At 42.3% G+C, this 25,948-nt stretch overlaps 1 protein-coding gene and 1 pseudogene across 2 annotated transcripts in view; both read left to right on the forward strand.

Annotated features, from left to right (window-relative positions):
* EFCAB3 (EF-hand calcium binding domain 3) overlaps window positions 1–21,006 on the forward strand; it is a gene marked incomplete at both ends in the record, with an annotated part of 388,991 nt that extends 367,985 nt beyond the window's left edge. The window contains 9 exons of the mRNA XM_080922461.1: window positions 197–281; window positions 2,488–2,564; window positions 6,204–6,347; window positions 8,506–8,577; window positions 13,152–13,272; window positions 15,523–15,704; window positions 16,010–16,194; window positions 18,323–18,445; window positions 20,680–21,006. Of these exons, the coding sequence (XP_080778587.1) occupies window positions 197–281; window positions 2,488–2,564; window positions 6,204–6,347; window positions 8,506–8,577; window positions 13,152–13,272; window positions 15,523–15,704; window positions 16,010–16,194; window positions 18,323–18,445; window positions 20,680–21,006 (1,316 nt within the window). The remainder of the gene's footprint in view (window positions 1–196; window positions 282–2,487; window positions 2,565–6,203; window positions 6,348–8,505; window positions 8,578–13,151; window positions 13,273–15,522; window positions 15,705–16,009; window positions 16,195–18,322; window positions 18,446–20,679) is intronic.
* On the forward strand, window positions 11,512–12,624 carry LOC308425599 (eukaryotic translation initiation factor 3 subunit M-like; annotated as a pseudogene). Its single transcript has one exon. The product of its transcript is annotated as a eukaryotic translation initiation factor 3 subunit M-like (transcript).
* Window positions 21,007–25,948: the final 4,942 nt, after the last annotated feature.

The raw sequence follows: 25,948 nt of genomic DNA on the forward strand, positions 1-25,948 counted from the left end.
AACTGATATGGTGGCACCTGCCTGCAGCTCTAGTTTCTAGAAGGTTCAGGGGGGGTTGGGGTAGGGCTGAGTTCTAGACCAGCTGAACTACAAAGTGAGACCCTGTCTAAAGGATAAAAACAAAAGGAATAAATTAACAGATGGATGAGTGAATGAATTTGTGGATTTATCCCTTATTGTATCTTCTGAATTCCAGACAGAGTTTCTGACCACATGGCAGTTTCAGGAATTAAACCCACAATGAAGCTGAGGCCCCTAAAAGCACCTGCCTTTCCCAAGAGGTAGGTAATGCAGTGTGAACAATTAGACAAAGAAATGTTCAGGTAACGAAGAATATGGATTACACTTCAGAGACTGTGATGAGACAAGTTAGCATATTCCATTCTGTGGTCATTTTACTTGAAACATCTGCATTAAAGAGTTTTTTATTTTAATTTATTTTGTGCATGGGCCCCCATCCATGCATGATTGCACCCTTGTGGCAATCAGAGGACAGCTTGTACAAGTCCGTTCTCCTGTTCCTCTCTGTGGGTGCCCAGGAATCAAACTCAGAGCCTTGGGCTTGGCAGCAAGCCCAAGCCATTCCATTGTCTCTAGGGGAATATTATATATATATAAAGGAAAAAAATGAACACTTTTTTTGGTTGGCTGGAAAAACAGATCTCTCCTTCTTATTTTCCCTAAAGAAATCAGGGAAATCAGCCATGCATAGCCTACTCTGAGACACACGGGAGATCTACCTGTTAGTAACAATGCTTTCTCTCAGTCAGCTGCCAACAAATCCCAACAAACAGCAATGGATATGGTTATCACACCGTAGAAGGGAAACATGCCCCTCTCTCCTGACTGATCCCCTCTACCACTTGGAGCATGTATACCATGCTCAGCTCTAAAGATGAGAGAAAGAACCTCATAGCTCCCAAACCATGGGAATCCCTATAGTAGATGAGAGGATAGACTGTGTTTGTTTCCAAAAGATAGTCCCATGATCCTCTAAAATATTATAAAATGGGCATTCTCTGGAGTTTAGTCCAAGATGGAGTTTGAAATGGTTCCACGGATGCTTTCTGTTTGTTGTAATTAACAAAACTCTTTGTCCACCTGGCCTTCTGCTTTCTCTGGGTTTAGAAAACATCATATTTGTGTGTCTGCTTACATGTTTTTTGTTTTTTGTTTTTTGTTTTTTGGGTTGTGTGTGTGTGTGTGTGTGTGTGTGTGTGTGTGTGTGTGTGTGTGTGTGTGGTTTTTTTTTTTTTTTGTTTTGTTTTGTTTTGTTTTGTTTTGCCTTCATCTTTTACATCATGTAAAACTAAATTTTTTTATTTGGAAATGCAACGAATGCATAGTAACCTGTTTCTGAAGTCTGCAGAAGGTCAAGTTAGGTAATAAGGAAATTAATAACACAAAAAGAAAACTCTGTGTTAGTAAAAGTTGAGAAAAAGAAAAGTTAGGTGCAGTTCATACCAAAAAGTTGAGACTAGTACATCTTAAGACCCCATCATTTCCTTCCCTCCCAGGCTACTCTGAAAATAAGTTGAATCCAATACTCTAGAGAAATAAAGTAAACCATAGCAATTATGTGGTTCAACCACAATATTTATTATTCCTTCTAGTTTTGCTTTATTAGGTACTTCTTGTAAAAACCGCAAAAACTGGAGCTGGAAAGATGGCTCAGCAGTTATGAGCACTTGCTGCTCTTCCAAAAGCATCTGAGTTGATTCCCAGCACCCATGGAGGCTCACAACCATCTGTAACTCTGGTCTCAGGAGATCTGATGTCTCTTCTGACCTCCTTGGGCATCAGGCATGCACATGGTACATTCATGCAGACAGGACACTCACATACATAAAATTATAAAATAAATCATCTTAAATGTTTTAATAAAATAGAAGATTCCATATATTTTAAACTGTTGTTATTAGTATCAGAACTAAAGCATTTAAAATAAATTTATAAGAGCTAAGTGTGGCAGCACATGCCTGTAATCCCAACATTCAAGGAAGATGTAGGCAAGAGATCAGGAGTTCAGTCATCCTTGGCTACATAGAGACTTTGAGGTCATCCTAGGCTGCATAGGACCCATTTCAAAAACGGTTTTGATTATTTAAATTAATTTGCTATTATATTATACTTAATTAAAAGTAATTACATTCCACTTATCACATTAAAAGAAAAGCTTGTTTCATGTGTGTGTGTGTGTGTGTTCATAAATTATTGCAAATTCACAAAGCATCCTAGAAGTATTAATATTTTCCCTCCTTTTCCAGATTTTCCTTTGAGTATGTGTAAGTTTCCCAGAGTTCCAAACTTTCCAGAACTGTAGGGTGGGCTGTGGTTTTCCTCAGGCTGCCAGGCAGATGTTAGCAGGTGACAGGCTCTGCTTAAGGCTGTGACTGGACACAATACAGTCCTTGTCACCATTATAGTCAGCAAAGCTCAAATGTCTCACACCTGTGTTAAATCTGCCCCTTTTTTGTCTCTTCTTAGAGATAAATATTTGCGAGCATCTTTCTCTGGACATTTACAACACAAAGAATCAAAGCTGAGTCCTGCACAACTGGAAGGTAATGAAAATCACCCTAAATGTTAAACCTGGAAACGGCCCTCCGTACATCTGCGGGCTTCTGTTTTGTTTATTTTTGAGACAGAATCTAATTATTAGAACTAAGGTTGGCCTGGAACTCATTGCCTAGCCCTGGCTGGTCTAGAGCACATAGAAGTCTTGCCTCAGCCTCCCAAGTGCTAGAATTGAATGCATGTGACATTACTTCCAGCTCCCATGATCTCTCTCCAGTGCACACGGGGAAGAAATACCCTATCATTTAAGCAGGGAGAAATAAACCTTTAAAAATAATTTAGCTTTATTTTATGTGCATTCCTGTGAGGGTGTCAGATCCCCTGAAACTGGAGTTACAGACTGGTGTGAGCTGCCATACAGGTGCTGAGAATTGAACCTGGATCCTCCGGAAGAGTAGCCAATGCTCTTAACTGCCGGGCCATCTTTACAGCCAGAAACAAGCTTTTAACAAGACATGATACATACCTGCAACTTGGGAAGCTGATACTTAGTTCAAAGCCAGCCTGGCCTATCTAAACCTATCAAGAACCTATCTAAAACTAAAAAATAAACTATTTGCTAGATTGAAGAGGGATTACTTTCAGATTAATATCTCAAGAATTTAAGTCAGCCAGGCAGTGTTGGCACATACCTTTAATTCCAGCACTCAGGAGACAGAGGCAGGAAGCTCCGAGTTCAAGGCCATTCTCGTCTACAGAGTGAGTTTCAGGAGAGCCAAAGCTACACAGAGAAACCCTGTCTCAAAAACAACAACAATAAAATTAAACAGTCTTGGCTAGATATTCTTATCCAGATAACTTTGAGAGTGGTAAACAGCAAATCCAAGATCACATAGTAATTAGCTAATTGAACTGTATAAACACACAGTTCCAGGACGGGCAAGGCTGAGAACAGCGTCTATAACCTCAACATTAGGGAGGCAGAGGCAAGAGGGTCTCCATAGTCTGAGGACAAGCCAAGTCAGTTTTGTTCTCAAAAGACAAAATTAAAATGAAATAAAAATAGAAATGCCAGAATTTCTTAGATTCAGAATAATGATGAAATTTGGTACATTGTCTCTAGGTCACTGATCTATTTAAGCCAACAGTGTTCTAAGCATAAGAACATTAGACATGGTCCTGCTCTGGAAGGGAGTCTACAAGGAAAATACATAGTCAGACTACAAAATTATTTAGTCACTTAAATTATAAAATGACACAGGATATGGGAGGAGTATAGAAGCTATAGGACCGTATACAGAGTGTCCCGACCTGGTTGATATAGGACCATAACAGAGTGTCCCAATTTGCCCTTGTAAGGCAAAGAAGGAAATCTAGAGAAAGCTGAATGATGAGCAAACCAGGGGGAAAGTCAGAATGAGTGCTCCTGGAGAAAGGACAGAATCTTATCCAAAAGAAAGAAGTATTATGCACCAGAAAACCTAAAAGGAGCAAAATGGATGGCTTGGGGGGCAAGATCACTTGCTATGCATGAAGACCAGAATTCAGATCCTGGCACCCACATAAAAAGCTGTGCATGCCTGTCACCCCAATGTAGGGGTGAGGAAAGGGAAGAGCTTGCTGGATGCTGTCTCAAAAAGAAGGATACAATGGGATGTAGCAGGGCGGGATGCCTGGCCCCTATGCTTGAAGTGAGCATACTCACAAATACACATGTTCATATCCCACACTCACATGCAAAAAGGGGAGAAGGAGGGGGAGGGGTAAAAGAGACAAGCCAACCTTTGCCTGTTAATGACCTCAACTCTATCCCCAAATCCTACATAGTGAGAAAACTGGCTCCTGCAAGTTTCTCTCTTAGCTCTATATTAATGCCATATCTACACACATACACATATACATGCACACATACACACACATACATACATACATACAAACATATATACATGCATGCATATTCTCTCTCTGTCTCCCTGTATGTGTGTAAGCCAGTTACAATTATTGAGAGCTAACCAATCCCATGAGAAGTAGTAAGGATGCAGATGTCAAAGTAACAGATATAAACACTAGATTCCAGTATTACAACTTTCCTATGAAGAGTTCATTTGTTCATTCTTAAAGTCTCCAATAGCTCCTCTTGGCTCCCAAATGACTTTGCTTCCTTCTTCCCTGCACAAAATTGAATGGAATTTCCAAAGACTTGCCCCTTTGCCTCTATCTCTCAGAGTTGAATGCATGTGTGTGTGGTGCATCTACCAGAGGAAGATGCTCTGCTCTATCCTTCTCTGACAGAGTATCTCATTGAACATGACTCACTGTTTTTCAGTGGCTTTCTAGCAAACATCAGCAATCTTCCTGCCTCTGCTCCTCACCAAACGTAAGAGTTACATTGGAGGTGGCCACACGCAGCTTTTATATGGTTGCTAGGGATCCGAACTCAGGACCTCAGCTTGCACAGAATGTGCTCTTATTCACTGCCAACTCTCCATCCCCTAGCCTCTACTTTTTTGCATAGTTTGAAAAACAAAAGTAAACATACCGTGGTATGTTTACCCCAACATAAAATGAATATCTATGAGCCTATACTGATCATCTTAGTTAGGGTTTTATCACTTTGAACAGACAGACACCATGACCGAGGCAAGTCTTATAACAGAAAACATTTCATTGGAGCTGGCTTACAGTTTCAGAGCTTCAGTCTATTATCATCATGGCAGGAAGCTTGGCAGAGTGCAGGCAGACATGGTGCTAAGGGGCTAAGAGCTCTGCTTCTTGATCTGCAGGCAGACAGGAGAGGACTGGTTCTTCCACACTGAGTAGAACTTGAGCACTAGGAGCCTCAGAGCCCACCTACAAAATGACATACTTCCTCCAGTGATGCCAGACCTACTAATAGTAGCACTTGCCATGGGTCAAGCATATTCAAACCATCACACTGATATAAATAAATAATGATGCTAGGAATATATAGTTCAGTGGTAGAGCAGTTGCCTGGCATATATGAGACTCTAGATTCAATCCTCAGTATTATAAAAAGAATAAAATTAGAATAATTTAATACTTAACACAAAGTGAAGACAAACAACCAAATAATTGCAACAAAGGGAGCAAATAGATAATATAATTTTTTGTTTTGCTTTGTTTTCTTGATACACAGGGTCTGATATAACCCAGTTTGTTCTCAAACTGCCTATGTTGTCAAGGCTGGCCTTGAACACCTAATCTTTCTGCCTCTACCCTCGAGTGTTTGCATTACAAGAATCTACTACCATGCCTGGCTCCATATTTGGGTTTTCTACCAACTGCTACTTATTCTACTGGATTCTATAATTTCTGCTTTATTCTAGTTCAAAGTCCAAGAAAAGACTGGATCTGTATCTTTTCTTTAAAAAAATTATTCCTTTTCTTTCCATGCTTCTTCAGAACATAATCTTCCTTTGGTTTTGTGATCTCTCCTAGTCCTGTTAGCATATATATTTCTCCCTCCCCTTCCCCACTCCAGTTATTGAGACAGTCTTACTGTATAGCCCAGGCCGACCTAGACATTACCTTTTAGCCTAAGTGGGCCCCATGTCCTCAGATAATCTTCCCACCGCAGTTTCCAAGTACTGGTGTTATAGACAGGAGCTGCCATGCCTGGCTGTGTTTCTTCTTATGTCCTGACTAATGCAATTCCATTTCCTCAGCCTTCCATAATGCTTACAACTTCTTCACCAAGGATAGAACCGGCTGTATTGATTCCCACGGGTTGATGAGCACCATAGCAAGACTGGGAATGAATCTAAACACATATGATATCTACAATGAGTTAAAATGTGCTGATCTTGACAGTGAGTATTTTCACTTCTTATGTTCTCATAAAATACTTTTATGAATACCTAGTTTATCATATATCTTATAAGTACAAGAAATCACTGTCTGTCTCTTATTTACCAGAATATAGCTCCAAACAAAAATAAGAATATCTTCCCTGATCTGCACTTTACCTTCCATGGTTTCAATTAACTGGGTCAACTGTAGTCCAAAACTATTAGTATTTGTCTAAACTCTTTCAAGTGAAAAAAAAATAAGTTCTCAGGTTCTATTGTTGAGGCTAGATATGGTGGTGCACACCTTTAATCTCAGCACTCAGGAGGCAGAGGCAGGCAGTTCTCTGTGAGTTCCAGGCGAGCCTGGGCTACATAGAGAGACCATGTCTCAAATACACACAGTATATTGTTATAATTGTTGCTGCTGCTGCTTCAAGTCTCTCATTAATCCTAATTTATCAGATAAAGTTTATCACAGATATGTATATATGAAAAGACACAGTAGGTGCAGGATTGGTACTGTCCAGGGTATAGAGGAGGTTCTTGGTTTGGTTTTGGTTGGTTTCTGGGACAGGTTTTCATGCTGTGTCTCAGGCTGTCTGGGAATTCAACATTTAACTCTCAGACTATCATCCTGCCAAAGGCTAGCATTGTAGGCATGAACCAGTGCACTCAGATCTAGCCAAGGTTTTAAGGCTTGGAGGTCTTAAAATGTAACTTCTATATCCACCATGGATGCAGGAACTACTGTATTTGTGTGTGTTTCTCTTTAAGGATACCAGTGGGGTGTATGTATGAGTAAAATATAATTTCTTGAAATCAAGAGTGACTGTCTCTTCGCAATTCCAAGTTCAAGTATTTGTTATGATGCTCATTTAGAGGATACCTTGAAATAACTGAGAGATGAAAGGGCATCCATTGCTTCACAGAGAGCAGAACACCAAGAAACCCATAGCCCACTGCTTCCAATAGAACAGTAGCAATATGAATCTCCCTACTATCCAAGCCCACTGAATTTTAAATACCAGAGAAATTGTGTTAGTCTTTTGATGCATACAGGTCATAGAATCTGTTTTCCTGTTTAGGAACAATCATTATTGTTGTTGTTGTTGTTGTTATTTGGTTTGGCTTTTTAAAGCAGGATCTTAATACATCCGAGGCTGGCCTCTAACTTGCTATCTAGCTGAGTTTAGCCTTGAATGGTTAATACTTGCCCCTACCTTTCAAGTGCCATGGCATGTGCCTAGAGTCCAAACTAATATGTTGTATAGGAAATATGTTTAAGCGTACTATTTCCTCTTGCCCCTCATCCCCAACTACCAGTGAATCAAGGTCATCAGATAATTAAAGTTATCACTTGTTTAATTAAAGTCATCAGGTGTTTCCGTTAACTCTGCCCAATTTTTTTATTCTTTAATAGCACATACACACATACCTCAAGTAGTACTTACTCTCTTTTGGGGGGAAAAGGAGCTGCTTTCTCTGTGTAGTTCTTGCTGTTCTGGAGCTCACATTGTAGGCCAGGCTGGCCTCAAACTCAGAGATATGCCCCTGCCCCTGCCGAAATTAAAGGCATGCACTGCCACTACGCAACAACTATTTTTTTAATTTTAGAGACAATCAGCTGCCAGAGAGGGACATGTGAATAATTCCTTATGAAAAGTGACAATCTCTGGCAAAGGATAATAGTAACTAACAGATTTTGCCAAATGCTTATACCTTAGCATTGCTTCTGTTGGTGATGGGAGACTAGTGTGAGTCTAGTAAGATCAAGTTGTGAAGATTGATATAAGAGGATTATAAATTTAAGACCAGCATGGCCACATTGGGAAGGCATTACCAAAATAATCTCTTTAAGAACAGAAAGGAAACCAAAGTTTACCTAAGCATTTTCCATCCCCAAATATGCTGGTTTTTAAGTGTTGGGGGTTCAGGGTACTTTAGCTTTTATACTTAACATATGTTAAATAATTAAAATGCATCCTAGCTCAGCATGGTAGCACTTGGAATCTCAATAAACCAGAGGCTGAGGCAGAATGATAACAAGTCTATAGCAAGTCCAGGTTAATACAAGCTCTCACTCTTTCCCTCCCTCCCTCCTTTATATATAATTATGTATTTAATATAACATATAAGTGTTTAGAGACATTCTTGTTCTGAGCTCATATTACTGTTACAGGGGATGGTAAGATCAACTTCTCTGATTTTATAAATGTGCTGACAGATAAGAAACTCTTCCTCAAGGCTGTGGGTAAGTAGGCATCACTTAGAAGATAGATAAAGTCCTTAGAGATGTTGGGCAGCCCTTCACACTGCACAGAAAGCACTATCCGTTATCCCTACAGTCAGACGAATCAAGAAGGTAGATCCCAGAATGTGTTTTTCCTTGCACGGCTCCTACAAAATAATATTAAACAAACTGAGAGTATCAGAATTGCAGCTTAAATATGTCAAGCAGCCCCTGCCCTCCAATAGGGGTGCTGTTCTCTCTCTAGTAAGAACCAAAAAGCAATAGATGCAGAAACTTTAACTTTTTCCTTTTTTCTTTAATTTTTTACAAATTTATTTGTATTTTCTGTGAATGGTATCTTACCTTGTATGCCTGTGAGAGATCACCTAGGACTAGAATTGCAAGTGGTTGTTAATATACATGGGTGCTGGGAATCGAACCCAGGTCCTCTGGAAAAGTAATCATACTCTTAACCACTGAGCATCTCTACAGCCCCTTGCCTTCCTTTTATAGTATTTTAGTTCTTAGCCCAGCACATGCACTACTTCCAAAAGCATTCCTTTTACCAAAAAACAAAAAGGAAAGAAAAGAAAAAGAAAGACAATGGAAGGAAGAAAAAGAAAGGAAGAAAGAAGGAAAGAAAATTTTCTCTAGCACTTAGAAAATGCACTGTTGCTTCTGGTTTCTGCCTACTGACTCTGTGCTACAGCTTTCTATACGCAGACCCTATTGGGGGAGAGCTGGTCTCACAGGAATGCCTACACATCTGAGAGTACAAGTAAGACCACCACTGCTGCTCTGAGGGACCTGTCCACGGCATTCAGGACACAGGAATAGAAAAGCAGTTTGAAATATGTTCCTTCTGGTTTCTGTCTATACCCAGAGCTGACCCTGTGCCACAGCTCTGTGGGAGAGAACAGATCTACCAGTAGTGCTGACAGAGAGGCTTACAGGAGGGTCAAGCTACTACTATCAGAATCAGCAAGACCAGCTAACACCAGAGATAAGCAGATGGCTAGAGGCAAGTCCAAGAACCTAAGCAACAGAAACCGAGGCCACTTGGCATCACCAGAACTCAGTTCCCTCAGCACAGCAAGCCCCGAATACTCTAACACACTGGAAAAGCAAGATTCTGATTTAAAATCACAACTTATGATGATATTAGAGGACTTTAAAAGGTCATAAATAACTCCCTTAAAGAAATACAGGACAACAAAATAAACAGGTAGAAGCCCTTAAAGAAGAAACACAAAAATCAACAAAACAGGTGAGGAAATTAAACAAAACCATCCAGGATCTAAAAATGGAATAGAATTTCATTAAAAAGATTTATTTATTTATTTATTTATCTAATGTATGTGAGTACACTGTAGCTATATTCATACACACCATTGGGAGGAGAAGCTCTTGGTCCTGCCAAGGCTTGATGCCATGGTGTAGGGGAATGTCAGGGTGGGGAGGCAGGAGGGGGTGGGTGGGTGGGTGAACACTCTCATAGAAACAGGGGAAGGGGGAATGGGGTAGGGAGTATGGAGCAGAACCTGGGAAAGGGGTAACGTTTGAAAAGTAAAAAAAATCATATCCAATAAAATAAAGAAAATATACTGTTTCCACGCACACTGCTGAAGCCTCTGTCCTTGGTGAGAAGCTGGGAGGTTAGAAGGCTGTGCATCCTGAAACTGTCACCAGTCTCTCATGCCCTGTTTCTGAACTTAATAGGCTGCCTTGGAAAAATCTAACCACACTATTCATATCATATTTTCTAGGATTCCAGATCCCAAACCCCATGCGTAGCTTTGAAAGCATACCCATTCTTCAGCTACAGACTGTCCCTAAGACAGAAAAAAATGGTGCTAGCAAACACTGCGACAGTAATTTCCAGGATCCTCCCTGCCTCGAGTGGATTAAAAGAAAACAGAGTAGGACTTTAGTGTGGCTTTAAAGACTGAAGACATTCTAGCTCTCTAACTATACTAAATGCTGATTATAACTTCAAAAAAATGTCCTTTAAAATGTTCTTGCTAATTCTGAGGGTTAAAAGCCAGTGGCTTAGGCAATTAACACCTGAAGCTTAATGAGGGTGGGGTGGGGTGTAATTAAGAAATGTAGCTTTTGTTCTATCTCCTCGGGAAGTGCAGAGCTCTAACTTTCAGCCTGCTAGTTGAAGTTGCAGGAAGAAAAAGGAACACTTTGAAAAGTGAATTTAGTGTTTATTTCTAAGTTATAGTTTCCTAGCAAAGCTCTCTAAGAAAAGGGGGAAAGTGGAACGATCCTAAGCAGGACAAGAAGAGGGGGGGGGGGGTAAGGAGAATAACGCTAAGAAAAGCAGGCCAGGAGAATGAGTGTGTGAGAGAGCAAAGAGTGTCTGCTTCATTTTGTCCTCAGCACTTACACATCCTTCAGAATGTATGAGCACAAGGTAACAAGTCCATCCCAAGTTTACACACAAAGTCAAATCATAAATTGAATGAGAAGTGTACAACAGTGTTTCCATGCATGCCATTAGGAGTAAGTATCTGGCTAAACATTTCATCATCTGTCACAGCTCCACAGGTTCAGGAGGAGTTAAAAACATAACTAAGTTATTAGTGAAGTTTTGCATAGACAAACCCAGTCAGTATTTTATCTTCTGTCCTAGCACCTCTAGTAAATCGTTAGTTCCCCTTGTATGACCTTTAGTTAAGGGCTTTACAACCTCTTGGAATGTACACTGAGTAGTAGGAAGTCTGGTTACTATCAGAAGCAGTTAACTGATGACACTTGGGAGACTGGCAGAGTTCTCATGGCAGGTTTGACTATCAGAAAGGACCTAATAGCAGTCCCACTATAAAAGAGCTTAATAAATACTGATACAATTTTAGGCATTCTTATAGGATCATCATAAAGAAGTAAAAAGCCGCTTTTCCAGTCGGTGTGGTTCTGAAGCAGAGCATCTTCCGCAGCCCGGCCTGCACCATGAGCGTCCTGGCCTTCGATATCAGCGAGGAAGACCAGGCCGCTGAACTTCCAGCTTATCTGAAATCAAAAGGAGCTGAGATCTCAGAAGAGAACTCGAAAGGAAGACTTCAAGTAGATTTAGCTCAGATTATTGAAGCCTGTGATGTGTGTCGGAAGGAAGATGATAAAGATGTTGAAAGTGTGATGAACAATGTGGTGTCCCTCCTGTTAATCCTGGGACCAGACAAACAAGAAACATTGTTTGAAAGTCTGTGTGAAAAGTTGGTCAAGTTTCGGGAAGGCAAACACCCATCTCTGAGACTGCAGTTGCTCAGCAACTTTTCCCATGGGATGGATAAGAACACTCCAGTAAGGTACACAGTGTACTGCAGCCTCATCAAAGTGGTGGCATCACGTGGGGCCATCCAGTACATCCCAACAGAACTGGAACAAGTGAGAACGTGGATATGTAACTGGAAGCTCACCACTGAAAAGAAACACACCCTCTTAAGACTACAAGACACTCGTGGATTGTAAGAAAAGTGATGCTGTGTCAAAGGTCTTGGTGGAGTTGCTCAGGAGTTACATAGAAGACAATGCTTCCCAGGATCAAGTTGATGCCCACAGGTGTATCGTGTGGGCACTGAAGGATCCAAATGCCTTTCTTTTTGACCATCTTCTTACTCTAAAGCCAGTCAAGTTTTTGGAAGGCGAGATTATCCATGATTTATTAACCATTTTTGTGAGTGCTAAATTGGCATTGTATGTCAAGTTCTATCAGAATAACAAAGACTTCATAGATTCACTTGGCTTGTTACATGAGCAAAATATGGCAAAAATGAGACTCCTCGCCTTTATGGGGTTTCTTTTTATACTATGCAGCAAGAGCTACAGGTTGGAGCTGATGATGCTGAAGCATTTGTTATTGATGCTGTAAGAACTAAAATGGTCTACTGCAAAATCAACCAGACCCAAAGAAAAGTAGTTGTCAGTCACAGCACACATCGGACATTTGGAAAACAGCAGTGGCAACAACTCTACAACACTCTTAATGCCTGGAAACAGAACTTGGACAAACTGAAAAATAGCCTTTTGAGTCTTTCAGATACCTGAATTTTCATGCGAATAATTTTGTTCCTGGAGGAAAAAATGTTCTAAGTCATAGTAAAACATATCAACTAGAAAAGCCATCTATTTGTCTATATAGCATCACTACAAGACAGTACATCTTCATAGTTCTGCAGAGATCTGCTCAAGAGAGTGGGCTAATACCTAGTGATTGTTATATATTTAATTTAATAACAGGAAAAGCATATTAATAGCAAGAATCTTCCCTAAAATGACTTTTTTCATAAGCCTTGCCTATCAAAAGAAATATGTTTGAGTTTTTTTTTTTTTTAATCTATGGCAGACACATCTTAGGAAGATCACCTGCTAGTTATGAGTTTGTCCTATGGTGGCCCCTGACAGGTAATGGGAGATTCTCTGCTAAGTAGACATATGTTAAAAGTACTGCTATATTTACTTAGTCATTGAACTATGATTACATAATTATAAATTATACATTTTATAATTTTATACTGATGTTATAAATTCTCAGTAAAATCTTAATTACTCAGAAGACATTTTGAAATCTCTCTCTTCTGTTTCCTCTATAGTTCCAGAGAAGAAACTATGCTTAGATTTCACTAGCAACCCAGGAATCTTATTGTTTGAAATCCTATCAAAATTTGTAGAGACTTCAGCCCTGCACAGAAAAGATATAATAGAGCTAGTAAGGTAAGTGCAACAGAGCCAGTGGGAGCGCCTTCCCAGAGTCACACACTTACTGAGGGTGCATCACTAACATCCTAGGCACAGAGCTCAACCCAAAACAGAAGGCTGCATGCCACAACACTCACCTGATTCTAGAACCGTAAGACCAGTGTCACACTCTCCTGAGGTTCCATTGTGAGCATAGGACATCCAGAAAAATTTTAGCGGCCCCTAACCCAAGACAGAGCTGCTGGTGCACAGGCTAGCCCCTCCTCTTCACCTACAAAGGGCGAGTGGTAAGAAGACCTGCCTAAAGAGGCAATGGTGGGAATGAAGCAGAACACAGATAATGAGTGTTGCTCTCGTACTGCGGAGACAAAAGACAGAACAGATTCATATTATCTACTACAGTCCTCACTGAAAGACTGCACTCTGTCGTCTGCATTTTACAAACAAAACATCTGGAAAGCAAATCAAGCACTTGCCTAAGAGTTGAGTGCTGCTGTTAGCACAGCTGCCAACGCCCTCATCCTCCAGCACTGCCTCTCACTCCTACTAAGGGGACAGGACACCTTAGCTAATGTTGCTGGATTTGTTGAAATTGGATTGTGGTTATTAATTTGCTTGTCTTACGAGGTTGTTCTTTACCTGCTGAATAATTGCCAAACCCTGGGAAATAAAGACCCAAGATACAGGAAGCTGTTAAGATCCTTACTAGATTAAGTGGTGAGAAAATCTTCTCCAAGGCATACTGAGGCCAATCTATCAGAATACAAGATACCAGACATGGTGGTGAATGCCCAGGACACAGGTGGATCTCTGTAAGTTCAAAGCCAGCCTGGTCTACATAGCAAGTTCCAGGACAGCCAGAGCCACACAGTGAGATCCTGTCTCAAAATTAAATAGATGGGTGGATAGATAGATAGATAGATAGATAGATAGATAGATAGATAGATAGATAGACAGATACAAAAAACTTTAAAATCAAGTTTTTAAAAAAATCAAGTTATGTATTAAGAAATCCCTATTATTGTAGCAGCAGATTTCTCTCCAGAAATCTTGCAAGCCAGGAGAGAATGGAATGATTTGTTGAAAGAGAATACTCATCAACCACCCAGAAAAGGTGTCTTTTGGAAGTTAAAGAGAAAAAAAGGCTTTATGAGAGAACCACTGAAAAAATAATGCCACCAAGCCTGACAACTGTGTCAATCCCTGGGACCCACATGGTGGAAGGAGTTAACTCCTGCAAATTGTCCTCTGACCTACACAGTGTACCAGTGCAGATGTGCACACGTTCGTGTGCGAGCACACACACACACATAAACACACCTTAAACTAAAATAAATTAGTAAATGTAACAATGTCAAAAGTTATAAAAAGAGAGTGAGACAGCCATTATGTAAATTATAAAGGAATTGATTTAATGAGAAGAAATAACGAGATGCTGCAGCTCATCATCTAGAGGCCCTGAGTTCAGTCCCCCACACTGGAAAAACTGGTCATAAGCTTCCCAAAACAATCATTTAAGAAGAGGCAGTAAGTCTGGCTGTGTAGCTGAGTGGTGGATGCTTCCCTCACAGGCACAGTGGCCAGCATGTGATCCCAGAGCAAACAGAACCTCCAAAGGATACAAATGAGCATGACTTTCTAGGCAGGCACAGTCGTCCATGCTGCGATCCCAACGCTCTGGAGTTTGATGCAGAAGGGACACCATGAGTTCAAGGACAGCCTAGGCTACAAAGTGAGACCCTGTTTCAAAAAAAAGAAAAGAAAATTGCATTTTCAAACCCAACACAAAGTACTATAGTCTAGGGCATTTTCTTCAGTGGTATAGCCACTAGTAAAGAGCCTATGCTCTTGGAAATAATCCTTCACCAGGACCCAGGTAAGCAACCCAACAATACACATTGAGCTCTCAAGCCTGAAAGAAAGAGAGGGGAGAAAGATAAGGATGAAGGGAGGAAGGAAGGGAGGAAATGAAAATATAGAAGGAAGACATGATGGAAGAGGGATAAAGAGGGAGGAGAGAGGTTCTGGGGAGCCAAAGAAAACAGGAGAGGGTAATAGAGTGAGTGTAATAAAAATATATCTAATGTATGAAGTTGTCATAATGAAAAATATTATTATATATGATCAGCATATGCTAATAAAACTTTCCAAATCGATTTAGAATAAACTTAATCAACATTTATTAACCTGCAGTTTCATTTTCTTCTTTTTGTCCTCATGGTTCTTTTATACCCAGTTCTCAATTCCTTGTGTTCTCTTTTTAAGCTATTTCCGGAAAAAGTTCCAGGAGAGCAACTCGGAAATGCTATGGAATTCATATGGGAAAAGGGGCTTTAAGTCAGAGATGTGCTCTCCTCCTCATTCAAGCACGGCTGCCTTCGTCAACTCTGCCAGGATCTCAAGAATGAAAGAGCGCGATTTGTATAAGTTTCTTGAAGCCCTCAAACGTAAGAGCCATTTTCTCTCCACTGTTACAGAATGGCCAGAAGTAAACACCAGGGGCCACGAGCAGGGGCTAAGTAACTGCTCTCTGTCACACAAATACCATTTGGAAGCAGAGCCCACTGACTGAGCCCTCAGACACGGTGAAACCTACGGGTAGCGGTGGACCTGTGAACCCCAGGCATGAGCCGGGGACAGAGGAACCTGACCACAAGGAGAGCAGATGAGAGAAATTAGGCTCTGCATGCCCGCCACTGTTTGTCATGTTTGCATCATTTGTATTGTCATTTTTGTTTTTATCTTTTTTTAGGGTGTAATCTTCGTTCAGATAGCCCATACTCAAAAATACCTGTGTTTCCATTGTTTCCTGATGTGGATGGGGTGGTGATGGGAAAACCATTCAAAGACACACAGAAATCAGAAATGCTAAGGAGAAAGGAGCCTCTGTCTTTCTTTGAGGACTATTTTTTCAATAAAAGAGATTGGAAAGCACAGGTGAGATTTACCCCATCGCGATAGCTAATTTAAGTTCTTTCACTTGCAAAAATCCAACTCAATGAGGCTAAAAGCACGTTCTCATTACAAACATTGGGCAGTGTCTTGGGGATTGTAGTTACCATTTTGAGGTGGTTGGGAATTTTAGAGACAAGTTCTCATGCAGCCTAGACTGGCCTCACACTTGCTTTGTAGCCAACAAAGACTTTGAACTTAAATATAATGACTTCAACAAAATAGCTCAATTTACTGAAAATAACAAACCTAGGTTTGGGGCCTGGGTGAGGACCCTAAGAACAGTAGGTAACCAAACATGGGGGCTCATTCCTGCAGTTCCAGCACTAGGTCCCTGAAGCAGAAAGATAGCGAAGAGTTAGTCTGGGGTACATGGTGAGTTTCAGGCCTGTTTGTGCTACAGAGTGACATCCTGTCTTTAAAAAGCAAACACAGGAACAAAAAATACACTAAAAGTTTCCAGAGCCACGTTGCTCTCCCATCCATCCATGAAGCAGAAACTACAGTTTTCTCTGTCAGCTTCAGGCTGGCCAGACACCATGTGATGCAAGGCCCACATCAGTGTGAATGCTCTGATGGAGGGACCATCCTGTCTCCCACTAGAGCCTTTCCTGTGACCTCAGCTTCTTCTCTCCCTGCATCACGCTCTGTTGCCTCTAGTCCACTGGCCCGTATACGCTTCACTATGGTGAATTATAAAGTCTCAGTATGTCCAGATCAGCTTATGCTTCCAGATATTCTGAGAGGTTCTGGCCTTTCCTCAAGTTTGTTGTAAGCCTCCCTGTGTGAGCACCAGGACCGAAATTTACCTGGAAAAGAGCCTGGTGTCCAGGCATGGATGGCACTTCACGCCTGTAATCAAAGAAGAGGGTAAGGCAGGAGAACTGTTGTCAGTTCAAGGCCAACCTACGGTTCACAATAAGTTCCTGACCAACCAGGCTATACAATAAGACTCTGTCTCAAAAAAAAAAAAAAAAAAAAAAGACAACTTTCCAGGTAGTGTGACAAATCATGCCTTTAATCCCAGCACTCGGGAGGTAATGACAGGCTGATTTCTGAAAGTTCAAAGCCAGCCTGGTCTACAGAAGGAATTCAGGACAGCCAGAGCTACACAGCAATCCTGTCTCAAGAAAACAAATAAAAAGAAGGAAGAGAACTAACATCATTTCTCTGGCCTCTGCATGAGTACCATGCAGACACACAGGCACGCAGACACGCACGCAATAGCCATGTCATTTAAAAACAAATTTTAAAAGCATCCCACAGCAAACTATTTATGAAGAGTACAGGGGAAATCAAAAGGAAATGATGGGTTAAAGGAGGGGGAAATCACAAAATGGAAGAGTTAAGAGAATTCATACCAGACAGCGTTAGAGAGACCAGGTCAGCCGCTGACAGTCTGAAGTCCCGCTGCTTCCCAGAGACCACTTGGAGTGTTAACAGTGAAGGAAAGCCAAGTAGGTTAGATAATAAGCATGTCCAAAGAAAGTGAGCAGTAACCAACACCCCTTAGCATTGTTCAACAACCCAACGACAGGAAACACAAGCGCTGTTTCCTGTGGGAACTCTGGAGTAACCGAGGTTAGTTCTGTGGGGGGCACCTTCCTCTTCAGTGTCTTGCAGCAGCTTTGGGTCAGGATGGCACTGGCTCCTCTCGGCCCTCCTTAACCACCCTGCACATGAACCATCTGGTCAGTGTTTAATAAGCAGACTTGATCATTATTATTTCAGTGGTTTACTAAACGCCTGTTTGCACATAGACTGTACTGGCTGCCCCAGTGCAATGGACAGGTAATTTGCCGACAACCTCATACATCATTTACAAACCCTCTCATAAGCAGGTTCTCTGCGTTCATATCTGTGACACGGTGTCACACTGTAGCCCTGGGCTGGCCTGGAACTCACATCCCTTTTCTTGCTGCAGAGTCCCAACAGCTGGCATTAAAAGCATTCAACATTATGCCCAGCTTCATACGAACACTGCTCCATTGGCATGTCCTTTTATAACTGATGTCTAAGGTTAGCACACAAATAGGTTTCCCTATGACATTTTACACAAGTGCATACTTATGCACTGTTATGTAGTTCAAACTAATTTTTTATGTGCATAAAGGCCATGAATGTGAAACCTCTCAAGTCTTCCTCTGGCTATTCGGATGACATCTTGGCTATTGACCACCTATTCAAGAAAAAGCAACATTGGACTGTATCTGACGCAGCTGCTATCAAACCGCATGTGAGTGATCGCCCGCAGGCACCTTGCCCAGACTGCACTGCCAAAAGTATTTTTTACTGGGAAGACTCTGCCGCCAAAGACAAACAAAAAATATCCACTCTGTAGTGAGCCGAGATGGGCTGTATCATGCTCAAAGCTCACGGGAGATAGCATCGCCTGAGGGATTCAAGGAGGAGGGGCGAGACCCAGAGCTTCGGGGATCAAAGGTGTCCTTTATAAAACCTAAGAAAGTGGTAGCGTCCGGAGCGTGATGATCAGCATCAGATGCTGAAGGGAGGCGGTATGGAGTAAGAAGTGCATCCTATGCACGGGGTTGTTAAGAATTGAGGCTACAAAAGCAGACGGGGAGCACAGAGTCGGGGTTAAGAGCATGCATTGTGAGCCTCTCCAAGGCTGTAAGTGTGTGTGTGCCAGAGGTCAGCCTCGGCTGTGATACTCCTCAGTACCCTTTGCTTTTCTTGGGTTTCAATCGTTAAGCCTTCTACCCACCATGTTAGTCTTCTCACAGAACGGGCGCACATGCTCTCTCGCAAAGGTGTGTCCACGAGCAATGAGGTTGGGAGACATCACTGAGAGAAAAGCGCAGCCCCTGCTCTATGAAAGCTTGGTGCGAGGACAGCATCATGGAGGAGGACGTGGATGGTAGCAATGGGCTGGGGCGTGTGGGAGTCAACACAAAGCTGCAGCAGGCAGTAACTCGTCTGCTAGCACATAAGCATGCAAGCCAATGGAGGCTGCCCGTAGCCAGAGATGCACCAGCACCAGGTTGAAAACATCATTCGTTGAGTCTCCCTAGAACTCAGCCATAGAAGAACAGCAGGGATCTCTGTCAGGTGAAGTGAGCTAGGGTGAGCTCATGGCTGATTTCAGTCTTTGTTTAGCAGTAGCCACCTACATGCCGGTAACTAATTTGCCTCTTTCCTGTACACTGGCCCTCTCTCACTCACCACCTGATAAACATGTCCCCCTAGATGCTAAATCTCGGTAACACATCGAGCTCAACCCGCCCCACGCTCACTCCCATCTCCACTGATCTGGGTCTACCTCCGGGATGCTCTATCTCAGTGGGTATCACCATTTGCTCAGCCACCAAATCTAATCCAACTCATTCCAGAATGCTTTCCAGGTCTGGTCCCGACGCTCTCTCCCTGATCCCTGCCTGGTTTGAGCCCTTCCACAAGACTTCCCCAGACACCAGCCTCTAGTCTGGTGCCCTCAGCTCTGCAGCTTTTCCCTCCGGCCGTTTGCCTGCCACTCAGCTCATGATCTAACACAAAGACGTAAACACACCCTTGGTTTAGTCCCCAGTTCTGGGGGCTAGGAGAGATGGGTTTAGTAAATACTTCCAAGCAGCACCCCAGAGACAGAAACAGGAGGATTACACATTGGAGAGCAGCCTGGGTTACCGAGACTTCAGTTCTCTACTGACAGCTTTCTACTCTACACGGCTGAAGGATTTATCTCTCACCCCCTAGAACCCAGTTCCCACAGTTTGCTTTTGTGATGGGCTCTCCTCCACCACACCGAACCTGCTCAGTTCGGGGTTACTCCCCTCATTTTAACCCCAACATTCCGGCAACACCAAGATGCTCCAACACTCCAGAATGTTTGTTTTCTTTAAGCACTTGCTTTTCTGGCCTTTTCCTCCTGGGACTTGTTCCCATCACCCCTCTTGATCCTTAAGGATTTGCTCATCTCAGCATCTTCTCCCTGTCTTAGGCTGCATCAGGTACCTATAGACCCTAACTTAGCCCCACACTGCTTCCTATCTTAGTCCATTATGTTTTAGTAGTTTTATGGTTTTAGTAGGTTTATGAGTTATATGAGGATTTTATCTCCAGAAGCAGGAGGATCTCTACAAGTTCTAGACCAGCCAGAGCTACAGTGAAATCTGGTCTAAAAATTACATGTATTTGTTTGTTTTGTTTTGTTTGAGGTCTCACTCTGTAGCTCTGGCTGTCCAGGAACTCACTCTGTAACCCAGGCTGACCTCAGACTCAGAGATCCACCTGCCTCTGCCTCCCAAGTTCTGGGATTAAAGGTGTGCACCAACGTACCCAGCTTTCAAGGGATACATTTTGATTCCCACCAACTCCTAGCTCCCAAGAAACCCCATGTGTAGTCTTGATGATTTTCACATGTGTAACTGCTGTGCAGCCACTAATAGTTTTCGTTCGTAAATCAAAGATAACTAAGGAAACTACAGTAAGTTAACATCTGCCCTCTCGCTGCAGGTAAAGAGAGCCACAGATAATTATAACTTAGGAATTGCCCTTGACCACCGGAAGGAAATGCTGAACCTCTGGAAGAAGATCCGAGGAGATTTGGTTGGGATTGAAAGCAACAATGAGTCCTTTTACAACACCTTTTCTACCTACACCTGGTCCTGGAACGTCTGCCAGGAGTTGCTCTCTGCTAAGGACTTACGGTTGCATGATGCCAACGTGAACAAAACCTCCCCCTCCAACTCCGGATTCTCCTCCCCATCAGACCTCAGTGATTCTGACCTGGAGACAGGAAGGAAAAGGAGACGGAAAAGTTTCAGAGGGTTTCGGCAATGAAAAGCCTACGTTTTCTAAACAACTCTTCGAACACTGCTTTCCATAGTAATCAAAATTATTGTTTCTTGCTTTTATCTACTACATTCTTAGCAGGTGGAAAATTTGACATCTTTTGGATTCTGACCAGTAAAAACCTCTAAGTCACAGGATGTTTTCTCTTCCTATGGTTTCTTTTCCCTACTACTGAAGCCAGGCATTCCCCGATACTCAGACTTGGCTTAAAACAACCAAGGTAGCAGCAGAAAGTGGGAAAAGTTGGCCTGGGTTCCCAAGGGCCCTCTGGGCAATGAGCATTTGAGTTTGAGTGGGGCTTTTTGAATCAGACTGAGAGGATTGCAGTTGCAGGAAACACTAACAACACACCCTCTTCCCACCCCACCAAGAACCTCTGAGAAATTCAGGAATCCCCTGGGCACACCTTTCAGTTAGCTTGCTCCTGCAAAATAACCGTTCATCCATTACATTAAAGACACATAGTTATGTTAAAATACAGGCACCATAAGGTTTTGTGCATGTGTGTGTGTGCTGCATGTGCAAGTGTGCACCTGAGTGCCCTCAGGTGTTCTCGCCCATGAGTGTGTGCAGAGCATAGAGACCGATGTCAGGGCATCTTCCTTGATTGCTTCTCTGTTCTGCTTTTTGATCTATCATTGCACCTGATTTCTGCTAGACTCTGGCCAGTTGGCCTCCAGAATCTGCCTGCCTCTGTTGCCACCTCAACTATCTCCAAGGGCGCTGGAGACTGGAACTCAGGTCCTCAGGCATTTCACCCAGTGAGCTATCTTTTCACACTGGGATGCTGTGGCTGTCATTGATAAAACTCAACTGTGCAGAATTTACTATCCTAAAAATATTTAAATATGCATCATTCTGCCTCTTAGTCCATTGTTAGAGCCCTTTGGGCTTCCGAGGTCTTTGACAGTTTATCAAAGGGAGGCACACTAATTTAGGATTCTATAAACATTAAGTCTGCATTAACCATTTGATATATTATGAGGATGACAAAAGTATTTTATTTCCTCTGCAGATTCTCGTCTGTCTGTATGTCTGTCTCTCTGCCTGTCTCTCCCTCCCTCCGTCCCTCCCCTCCCCTCCTCTCCTCCTTCCCTCCCTCCCTCCCTCTCTCTTCTCTCTCTCTCTCTCTCTCTCTCTCTCTCTCTCTCTGTATGTGGGACTCATGCAGCCCAGGCTAGCTAGCCTCAGGCTTGATATATAGGCAATGGTCTGGATTCCCTGATCCTCCTGGCTTCAACTCCTGAGAGCCAAACGTGTGGAGCTTCCAACCAACCCCCACCATGCCAGCTTCCATGTCGTTGCGTATCAGAACTAGGGTTTCATGCAACACAGTACTTCTGGCCCACAGTCGGCCACAATCAATTTGGCCCTGCCCCTCACAACCTGCAGGCAGGAGAGCTGCTCTTGACCCTCACCGGCTGCAGCATTCAGGAGAGCTGGCCCCGCCCTTCGTCTGGGCAGAGTGGGACAGCCCACCCCCAGGGTGTGAGAGCAGAACACTGTCCCTGTCCCTCACTGGGGTAGTGCTAGAGAGCTGGCAGGCTGACCAACTCAGCTACACCCCAGGCTCAGATACAGGGGTTTCTACCCCACTTATGAACTGCTGGAGCATGTGAAGAGACAGGTCCTGCAGAACCAAAACTGCAGGACCTCCATGACACAGGGCAACATCGGGATATCCGAAAGGAGTCCTGGAGAGGATCCAGCATTATTAGTGTACCAGAAGCCAGAGGCTCCAAACCAGACCAATGACATTTGCAAGTAAAGCTGTTTGAGCAAAAGCGTATACTGTGTGACACACTGTGACACACCACAAGTTCCAGAGAGATAAGTTTTTGGTTTGTTTTATTTTGGGAAGGGGGTAGGTTACAAGGGCAGAAGATGAATGTGGAAGGAAGAGGAGATGAACGGGATTGCACACTGACATTCACAAAGAAAAGTAAAAGAAAAAAGAGGTTGTTTAATCAGTTTATAGGAAAGTCTTCCACTGCGAAAAGGCTGGCCATGCTCTGTAAACGTTTAAAAAAAGCAATTGAGATGTCAGGATCCTTCCCTGGAGCTCTTGCTCCACAGCAAATGCCTATTGGCACCGCCTGCAATGAGGGGTTAGGAGGGTGATGGGGTTAGAGGTGGGTGAGTCATGAACCGATTAACCACCCTGTGCTTGGCTAACAACCAGAGCAATCTCCATTACAGCCTTAAGCCTTCCCAAGCCTTGAGTGTATCCACTGAGCAGGAGAGGGTTTTTTATCCTCCACCATGGCCCTCTATTCCTCTGAACCCATTCTCCATGTATTCTGACCACTGGCAGAAACCTTGCCTCCATGTCTTCCAAACCCCTTTCAAAAATGTTAGATGCTTCAAATGCTGAAGAGAAATAGGTTGTACAGGCCAACAAAATACACTGCATAAACTCAGAGAGTTAGAGAGATGGCTCAGCGGTTAAGAGCACCGTCTGCTCTTCCAGAGGACCCAGGTTCAATTCCCAGTATCCACAGGTGGCTCACAACTGTGTGTAACTCCTGTTCTATGGGGTCTGATACCTTTACACAGAGATGCATGCAGTTGTCACCAATGTTCATAAAATAAAAATTAAATAAATTTTAAAAAATCAAGCACACTAATCATTTTCAGAAAAAAATGTACTGGAGTAAATATATACAAAAAAGGAAATGGTCTTTAAAAAAAAAAAACTCTAGAATAGTTAACCATTTGGAAATTCATGTTGTAATTCCAGGACTGGCAAAGTTAGACAAGGCAGGAGGGGCCCAGTGTTTGAAGCCAGACTAGGCTACACAGTAACACAAACAGGCATTTTCAGAAGCCATGAATTTTAAAGAGAGTAAAGGGGAGAATATGGGAGGGTTGAGGGGGAATGATGTAATATTATAATCTCAAAAATAAATAGTTAGCCAGGTGTGTAGCAGCATACATCTTTGATCCCAGTACTCAGAATTCAGAGGCAGGCAGATCTCTGAAGTTGAAACCTGCCTGGTCTACAAAGAGTTATGAGATAGCCAGGGCTATATAGAGGAATTCTAGCTTGAGAGAGAGAGAGAAAGAGAGAGAGAGAGAGAGAGAGAGAGAGAGAGAGAGAGAGAGAGAGAGAGAGAGAAGGGTGGGGAAGAAGGGAAGGAGGGAGGGAGGGTGGGAGAAAGAGAAACAGTCACAGGTTTCACATGGCTCACTTATTAAAACTAATGTTGGGACTTCTCATAAAGGAGTGAAAAGACAATAAGCTTCTGCACACACAATTCTATAATGGGATTGTAGACTGTGCACAGTAACAGGTCTTAAACAGCACGATATAAAAATAAATATAGCTGAACATGGTATTACACCTTTAATACCGGTACTTGAGAGGCAGAGATGACACATCTCTGAGTTTGAGGCCAGTCTAATCTGCATAGAGAGCTGGAGGTCAACCAGAATCACACAGTCCCCCAAAATGTATCAAAACAACAATAACAACAATAGTAATAACAAATCTGGCTGGTAAAATGGTCCAGCAGGTAAAGCTACTTGCTACCAAGCCTAAAGACCTGAATCAGATCCCAGAACACACTTGGTAGGAGAGAACCCACTCCGCAAGTTGTCCTCTGACCTCCACATATGCACACACGCACACACACTGAACAAATATAGTAAAAATAATCTTTAGATATATGAAGTCCTCTTGTCTACAAAGTGAGTTCCAAGACAGCCAGGGCTACATAGAGAGTCTTGGGGTTGAGGAGGTAAATTGTTCTCTGACATCCATGTGCTGGCTAACTCACCCTCACTTCTCCTCTCTTCACATGCATGAGTGTGCACACACACACACACACACACACATAAAACAAATGAATGCAATTTAAAAGTACACATTCTTAACTGTCTTTTTTATTAACACATATCTTTGCCTTCATGATTGGGGAGGGCTTAGAGCCTGTTCCCATTTCTCTGATGGGAAAACTTCAGTCTTTACTATACCTCTTCATTCTGTAGAATGGGCAATGGGCCAATGTACTATGTCTTGCACTTCACTAAAAACTCTTTCTTTCACTCTAAGTGGTCAGCACTTGGAGTCTTCTTAACCAACCTTCTATTGAGGATATAATCTCAACTAGATTCTTTTAAGAATCGATTTGTTTCTGTCTGTGTATACAACATAAAAGCAGAAGCAAAACCAGTCTAAAATATGTAATTGTACAAAACCTTTAGAATAAACAAATTATTAAAAGAATCAATGTCCCTGCATATAGTGGTTTGCTCCTGTGATCACAGCACTTGAAAAGCTGAAGCAGGAAGGTCATCATGATTTAAAAACCAGCAAGGGCTACAAAGTAAATTCTAGACCATCCAGGGGTAGAGTGAGACCTTGTCTCAAAACAAGCAAAAGGGGAAAAAGTCAAATTGTAGCTAGACATAGTGTCACATGCCCTTAATCCCAACAACAGGGAGGCAGATGCAGGAAGACCTGAAATCAAGCCTAGCCTGGTCTACAGAGTTCCAGAACAGCCAATAGATTGATAACAAACAAATAAATAATAATAATTTAGGAACAGAAATTATAGGGCCTGGAGAACCCCATAATTAAGAGCACTGGCTACTCCTCTAGAGGATCCAGGGTTTGATTCCTGATACTCACAAGGTGGTTCACAAGAATCTCTAACTTCAGTTCCAGGGGATTGAGTGCCCTCTTCTGGCCTCCATGGGCACTGCATGCATGTGGCGCACAACCATCCGCACACACAAAGGGGAAATTTTTTAAAATAGAAAATATAAGGCTAAAAATGTGCAATTATAAATTTTGTGCCAATGATCATCTAACACTAGTTTTAAAATATATATATAACATATAAATATATAACGTATACATTTAAATAAATTGAATACCTATACATATTACAAACTGTATGAATGTATTACAATTTTTATTGTGCCA

This window comes from Micromys minutus (genome assembly GCF_963924665.1).
Source record: "Micromys minutus genome assembly, chromosome: 10".
NCBI classification, from domain to species: domain Eukaryota; kingdom Metazoa; phylum Chordata; class Mammalia; order Rodentia; family Muridae; genus Micromys; species Micromys minutus.